The sequence below is a fragment of the Periophthalmus magnuspinnatus genome, chromosome 1 (assembly GCF_009829125.3).
Source record: "Periophthalmus magnuspinnatus isolate fPerMag1 chromosome 1, fPerMag1.2.pri, whole genome shotgun sequence".
NCBI lineage: Eukaryota > Metazoa > Chordata > Actinopteri > Gobiiformes > Gobiidae > Periophthalmus > Periophthalmus magnuspinnatus.
The window spans coordinates 24,730,030-24,738,046 of record NC_047126.1 but is presented as its reverse complement, the minus strand read 5'-3'; the positions used below and the strand labels follow the sequence as shown (position 1 = coordinate 24,738,046).

Here is an 8,017-nt window from a genome sequence, read left to right as displayed (position 1 = left end):
AAATGTTGAACATGTTTTTTGTCTTTTTATTTCAGTCACAACAGAACATTCAACATCAGATATTTTTGATTACAGCAAAAAATACACTTTATTTTTATTAAAGCAAACAGATTTTTGGAAAGAGCTGAACAGAAAGTAAAATCCAAAATCCAATCAAAAAGAAAAAAAAAGAAAAAAGGAAAATAATAATCTTGAGGAATTATTTACATGATTCAATTTTCACACATAACCAACTTGTTTATAAAACCTTAGATTACACACTATGACATTAAACCTATCTCCATGGACACAAGCAGGTGAGTCCACTGCACCAAGTTACAGGCCAGCAATTTTTTCACACAACTGTTGGGTTTCAGATGGCATCACAACATTCTACAGTCCAATAATATTTAACACAGATGAGAAGCAACTGAACAATTGAAAAAAATAAATTCTTGGGTAATAACTAATACAGAAGCTACTGACAGGGTCACCTTTAATCATCTAATCAGGAACATTGTTACTAAGAATCATGGGAAACCAACTCCCAGACATTTGATTCTGTCATGGGGCATTTTCAAGAATGACAAAAAAGCAAACGTTAGGCAGAGATTGGAGAACCATAAGGAAACAACTGCATGACACTATGCTAGAGCTGTTTCTTTGTCCGATAATCAGGAGGTGTGTGTTGGGAAGCTAGTTGTTGTTAGCTTTACCATAACAGCAAAATTCCGCTGTGGTCTCTGAAAGTTGTGAAAAGAGTTTATACACTCATTGCTGTGATTTAGAACGCTTTAAATGCATAAGGTAAGTGAAGATATTCAATAACATGTCTTTGTAAGGGCTGGGCCACTCTGGAGTTCTTGCTTCTTCGTTGTAATCTTTGATCATAAACCGTGCTTGGAGTCCTGGAGCAACCATCGTACCAGTGCAGTACTCATAAATCTTAAACTCACCAGAATCAGGCCGTTGTTTAAACTTAGTCACCCACTGCCACTGCTTGGATTTGTAATTACTTGTGTACTCTGTATCAGATGCATACAGTGCTACCCATGAGTTAGAAAACTTAGACTTCCACTCACTGCAGTTATCTATATACAGGCGAAAACAGCTATAACCATCTCTAACAAACAGCTGCAGTTTAGCGTAGTTTGTAATGGGAACTGCATCTGGACTTCGAAATTCTTCACCTCTGCAAATTTCTTCCTCCAATGTTAATCTACTCCAAAACCAACTGTGAGATAGAGATATTTTGTGCAACCTGACCTGAAGTCCCTCATTCAGTGGTACTATGTTCTTTAAACTTCCGCTGCTATCGTCACTTTTGTCAAACACATATACTCTATCCTTGTGATTGTTCAAAACAATTGCAGCACCGTCATTTCTGAGTTTTTCTGAAAAACCTGACCAACGAATAGTGGCATATCCATTGTCACCAGTTACCACATCAACATAAATGTCTTGTAATGCACAACTTTGCCAGTTGGACGTTGGTTCACTTCCATAACTCCGGTTCATCCTTCTATTGAATAAATTGAGTAGAAATAATAGCAGTGCTAGAGCGGCATGGTTTTGGCCTCCCCATTTCTTTACAATGTCGTTTAACTGGTTGTTATCAATGTTCCGGTTGTACTGGTCCCTCAGTTTCTTCAGTCCCACCAAGCTACTGTGGAGTGAAAACCACTGAAGTTCTCTGAGCAGCCTGGGGCTTACTTCAAAGGTGCGGGCTGGATCATATGCAGCAGTGTTCCAATTTTCATAGTGTTGGGTGAGATACACTCGATGGATACGCCACCTATATGTCTCACGGCTTAGGCAAAGAACAATGCGAGCCCTGTTCATATTAGTGTTCATACCTTTGGGATGGCAGACATATGGAGGAAGTTTCCTGAATGGGCTACATGTGTTAGGCTGTTTTATGAGTTTATAATTTCCCATAGTGTAGTAATAGCAACCTTGAGGGGTGGGGTCCAGCAAAGGGGTGCGGTCACTGTTACCATAAAAGTGGGAACCATAATCATTAGTTGGGTCAAAATTTGGATAGATATTGTTGTTAACAATATTAATGTCATTGGCGAGCAGGTAGAGCAGAGGGACGCTGTGCTCATCAGGAGTAGGCTTTTTTTCTGCATAAATCCTTTTCAGATCATTGGTGGTGTTGAGCTTTAGAAAGGTCTTAGCAGAGACACAGCTCAGTGCTGCCAGAGCAAGGAGACAGGAGATGAGGACAGCTCTGGATCTCTTCATTGTTCTGGCCACAAAATAAAACAGTGAAATTTGTCATTTAAAAAAGTACCAGCTTCTAGTTGCATGTAATTGCGAAAAGCTCCAACTGTGAACGCTCCTAATGAGGGCTTTCTGTTCTGTAGTATCTGTAGCTTTGGCTGTTCTTAGCAAATGACAAAACAATAGTACCAAACACATACATATTTGTCCTTTTAAACAAACTGTATCTAGCCTGCACTCTACAGGACTTAAAAAACGTAGGCTATATTCACAACTGAACCTGGGTTGCCAGTGCCTAAACCTGCATATGGAACACACTTAAAGGTTTTGCTCATTCTCAGTACACGTTAAAATAGCTTCATATGATAATTCCAAATAATGAAAAGGTGCTCACTGTCAGAAGTGAAGCTTGTTTGGAGACACACGTGCAGACAGCAGCAGGTTCCACACAGATGGGAGCCACTCGAGGAACTCAAGGTCTTCAATGATTTGTGGTCAAAACCCAAACAGCTGAACTGAGGACAGGCACAGGACTAATCTGTGTATGCAAAGTCAGACATTTGAGGAAAGAGATTCTGCAGAATCAGAGGTCAGGTATTAAAAGTGAAGTGCTACTATGGACTCTGGCGAATTGGGACACGGCCTTTTGTTATTTCTTTAAATGCATCGTTCTAAGTACTCTTTGACGTACCCGGACGAAAATGGGTAGTTCTCAGTTTAGCCGCCATCTTCCCGAAATGGGACAGGCCTACACCACAGAGCCTACTTCCACCGCTGTCTTTGCACATACGTTATTTTTAATTCTTTATTATTTAATAGAAGAAGAGTCAAGATGTCGCTGTCAAACCCTTTATTTCTGTTTTGATTGAATGAAGTAAGGTATTAATGTTTCTCTTTGAATATCAATAGGCAAATATAACATTCAAGGTGATTTTTTTGCCCCAATTGTAGCTACTGCATAACTTTAACTAAATGTACATTGTAAAAATGATATTGGTTACCTCTGTGTCTTTTATTACATTTTAACATTTATATTCTATAAACCAGAGAACACTGATTATTTGTACATAAAGTGGGATAAGTTTAATGATTCAGTATTTTGGCCAGGTTTAACTTGATCTGTGGCTAAACCACTTTAATCCTAGTAGAGGGCGCTGTTTATTTCATTTCATTTTATTATTGTAAGGTATTTTCTAGCAATGCAGTACTACATCAAACATGTTGATTTACTAACGCTAAGGTAAACGACACATGCCACCAGGGGGCGCAGACCTATGGAATGTGTGGGAACTCATGAAGATGTGTGCACCAGCGTGGGCCTTATGAAGACGTCTGGCGCATTCGTCGGGTGCATTGAAATGGGGCAGTTTTGTCGAGCCGGAAGTTACGTAATGACCTTCGACGCACACTTTGAACGATGCATTTAAGGGCATAACACATAACACATCTGCTAGTTTTTGGAGACGGCTCAATTTTGGAGAAGTCTAATTTTATTAACTGATCCATTCTACCAGCAGTTTGGAATAAAATAAAGAAATGTTCATAAAATGTAATTGTAAACATGATGTTAAGGTCTTATGGGGCAGACATGGGCAAACTATGGCCCGGGGGTCACACACGGCCCTTTGGGCATATTAATCCGCCTGTCGAACATGACCAAATTATATTTAAATAGGTAAGGTCAAACGTTGTTCAATTTACCTTGTTCAGTTGTTGATCTTTTGACAATTGATAAAACTGAATGTTAGTTTTTCTGCTGTGTTTATTGAACTGAAATTTAATAAATAAATTATTAATTTAATTAATGCATTTGGAAAACAATCTGTACAATGATCCTTGTATATTCACGCTTTGCTACATGTTACAGGCCAAATATATTATATATATATATGCATGTATATATATATATATATATGCATGTATATATATATATATGCATGTATATATATACATACATTTAGAACTATCCTTGTGACATTAATCTGAGCAAATACAGCACCGAGGGACTAACCCTCATTGTACAGTGGTACTTTGAGTCACATGGGTCAAATTCAGAAACCCAGCAGTGTTACTGTCCACATTTTAATACCAGAGTTGTCCCAAGCGTAAATGTCATTAAAATAATAAGTCGCTTTCAAAGACAGGGGGCAGTATGTGATCTTCACAGACCTGACTTGTCCCGATTTCTTCCTGTGGGGCGATCTTAAAGAAAAGGTTTTTGTGAATAAACCTCAGACAATAAATGACTTAAAACGTAATATCGAGCCTGAAAATGGTTTCAATGTTCTGCGAAGTGTCTTGGATGAGGCTGTTCAGTGCGAAACCAAAAATGGTGGACACTTAAAAAAAACATTATTTAAAAAACATTGGTCATTTTTACTTCCCCTAGTTTAAGTAGCCATAAGTTCAAATGTAAGTGAACCATTATAACCGTATATATATAGCCAAAAATCTCAGAAGGTTCAGTTTACCTACTTCTAAAATTTGGTGAGTATAACTTAAGTATTATAGGTGTTATTGAAGATTTAAAAGTGTCGGTGACTTTTGGGCTTTCACTTTCTTTTCAGATGACCACACACACACTCGCACATACACACCCACGAACCCAAGCACACACAACTACCTATGTAATAATCATTCCCTTAATATCACCTGCTCCCTCATCCTAAATAAACCTCCCTGAACTGTACAAGTGGAGTTTGTCTGTTCCTTCTAACCGAGGACAACTCAGTTGAAGATGGATCAGTAATCGTGTAGGCCAGACGCACACAATACAAAAGTAATAACAATAACACCAGTTATTGTAGTGATGTAATTGCAAATGCATAAAAGTAAACAGCATGTATAATTTCTATAATAGTATTAACATGTATAACATTACTTCACCTTCAAAATAGGTCTCCTGGCTTAGGCTGTGTTAAGTCCTCCACTGCAGTTCCCCTCAGATTGAAAGATAATAACAGAGTGAACGCACACATACTTCAAGACCTTGTTGGACGGGTTGGGCATTCCTTGGGCTCACTGAGCAGAGTACAGGCTGTGCTCAAACATGGAAACAGCTGCAAACATGTGGCTGTGCATGCCCATACTCTATTCAATTTTTATTTTTCACAATGGTCAATGTATGTAGGCCACATACATACACACACATGTAGCAACATACGTACATACACACTCAGCGTTTAGACGCTACATACAGAAGTATATATTGTACATATATATCTCTGTTCACATATGCATGCAGTATACAAATGATGCTGTGAAAAACGTGGAACTCCAAGAAGCTGTAAAGCTTAAACTGGTCAACACCAAATTTATTGTTTAAGGTTTTTTTTTTAAATCTGATTTAGGATCACTTTGATGTGCTGAATCTGAAAATCACATTGGTTTTGCTCAATCAGGTCAACTTTTTGAACTAAGCTACGTTTGTTTGACTTTTTTTTTTTTTTTTTTTTTTTTTTTACATGTATGGGTATTTTCACGTCACATGATGCAAATTTCTTTTATATTTCTATCAATAAACAAATTCTGAAGATTTTGCATGTGTCAACTTATGACTAATTGTTTTATTTTATATTACAGGTGAATGAAATGGCTTCAACTAGATGATCTTGCAAAAATAAGCCTGACATATTCTGCTACATCTGCGGTGAATACACCAATGTTCCTAACAGGAATCTAGTCACAAGTTTCATAAAGCGTGCTTACCATGCTTATTTTGGGATTAAACTTGGTGACCAAGATGAAGCTTGGGCGTCACACATGGTATGTAAGTCATGCACCGAGTATCTGCATCAGTGGACTAAAGGCAAGAAGAGTTGTCTGAAGTTTGGAATTCCCATGGTTTGGAGGGAGCCAACAAACCATGTCACTTACTGGTACTTCTGTGCTATTGATGTGACTGGGATCAACAGAAAGAACCGAAGCAGCCTCAAGTATCCTGAGCGTGAATCAGCACGTCGTCCTGTAGCTCACTGTGATGAAATTCCAGTACCTGTCTTTGGAGAACTTCCTGATATCAGTGACGAAGATTCTTCCATACTTCTCCTTCATCTTCTGGAGCACTGAAGTGGTGAAGAGGAAACAACAAGGCCAGGAACTATGCAGAACTTGTCACCAATATGCTGACTGCTTTCAGAAACCTTGGATGGAACTTGAGCATCAAAATGCATTACTTAGTCTCACATATGGATCGGTTTCCTGAGAGTCTGGGATCAGTGAGTGATGAGCAGGGGGAGAGATTCTATCAGGACATAAAAAAGATGGAGACCAGGTATCAGGGACGCTGGGATGCAGTCATGATGGCTGATTACTGTTGGACTCTGAAGAGAGACATCCCTGCTGCTGAGCATTCAAGATGTTTGAAGAAACAGAAGTTTGTTCAATTTACATGCACTTACCTTTATCAATGTCTATTATTCAATTTACAGAAATTAAAGTCTGTAACATTTAATTAATATATTCTGTTAAAAAATTTTTGTTTTTTTCTCCTAAAACCTTTTTTGAATGAAAAATATCAACGAAAATCAACTGATGCCACAAAAATGAAATCAATTTGGTCAGAAGATCGGATTTTTCAAAATCAAATTAGCATAAAAACCTGACCTGATTGAGAAAAATGTTTCAGTTGAAAAAACATCGACACCTTTCAAAAAAACCTTTTTTTGTAACCCATTGTTATGGAATGGAGTCCATCACCCTGTGCAAAATACCATTTGATGGCTTGACAAGTTGTTGTTTTACTTTGCCATTAGAGTTTGACATGCTGTTTCATGAAAGCACTGTAAATTGTAAGAACAGAAAAACAAAAAAATAAAAAAATAATAAAAAAAATAAACTCCCTATGTCAAAGTACAAAGCCAAAGTAAGTACTATGTACCTGCCTGAATTAAATAGGGACAGTGTACAAAGTCAAGGCATTAGGCGTTCCTCTTGATTTTCAGATTGTTAGGAAACTGTTTTTAAGTACGATAATTATTGGCCATTTCAAAAAGCAAGCTTGGAATTGAACTCTTTTCAGGGATAACAGAGTTTTGTGTTTCAAAGAGAGGGTTAACTTAACCTCCTGAGACCTGGCATCCTCATATGTGGACAACACGTTTTTGGTTTGTCTAGGCCACAGTGCAAATTATTAGATGAAGAATAACAGCACCAAGAACAGCAACAATGTAAATATATTATATACATTTTTAACAGTTTAGAATTTTTAGAATATTTTATTTAATTTTTTTTTGCACATGCGCAAGAGTGATCATTCAGTGTTTGAAGCATCGCCTCTGGTGGTGAGAAGGGATGATACAGAACTAGATATTCCTGTTTTAAATGTCAGGTACAAACTAAATATTTAGCATAGATGAAGATATTTGTTTTTAAGCTGCAGTAGCTCTTTCACATTTTAGATGTGTTTTGAGCTTTTACAGAAGACTATACACATACATGTAGAACACCCCAATGTGATGTCACTGCATAGTATCTGTAGCCTACTTTGTTGTACAATAGGCTGTTATTTGCTTTAAAGACATAAGAATGCATTACTGTCTTGGTCAGTTCCTTTATTTGCTGATATGGGAGCGCATCTAGCACAAATTAGTGCTCAACTGTGTCAGGCTTTTGCATTGGAAGCAGTGCGTTTTTTAACCACCAGATGGCGCCATCGACTGCACCACAGTGTCAACACGGTGTTGGAAATATGTTAAGCACACCTTGAGGCATCATCTACCCATCACTACCAGATACTGCAGTTTAGCAGGTCTATTTGAAACGTGGTTGCAGGAGGCACTTTAGGCGTTTAGTCCAACTTTAATTCACCAAT

At 37.8% G+C, this 8,017-nt stretch overlaps 1 protein-coding gene across 1 annotated transcript; it reads right to left on the bottom strand.

Moving 5' to 3' along the window:
• LOC117374924 (uncharacterized) lies at positions 1-5,157 on the bottom strand. The gene is made up of 3 exons (XM_033971151.2): positions 5,092-5,157; positions 2,600-2,743; positions 1-2,230 (listed from the first exon to the last, which is right to left on the bottom strand). The coding sequence occupies exon 3, from the start codon at positions 2,224-2,226 to the stop codon at positions 751-753; it is 1,476 nt and encodes a 491-aa protein (XP_033827042.1). The 5' UTR covers positions 2,227-2,230; positions 2,600-2,743; positions 5,092-5,157; the 3' UTR covers positions 1-750.
• Positions 5,158-8,017: the final 2,860 nt, after the last annotated feature.

What these genes read in the sequence shown, in the direction of transcription:
- LOC117374924 (XM_033971151.2), bottom strand. Translation starts at nt 2,226, where the DNA reads ATGAAGAGATCCAGAGCTGTCCTCATCTCCTGTCTCCTTGCTCTGGCA.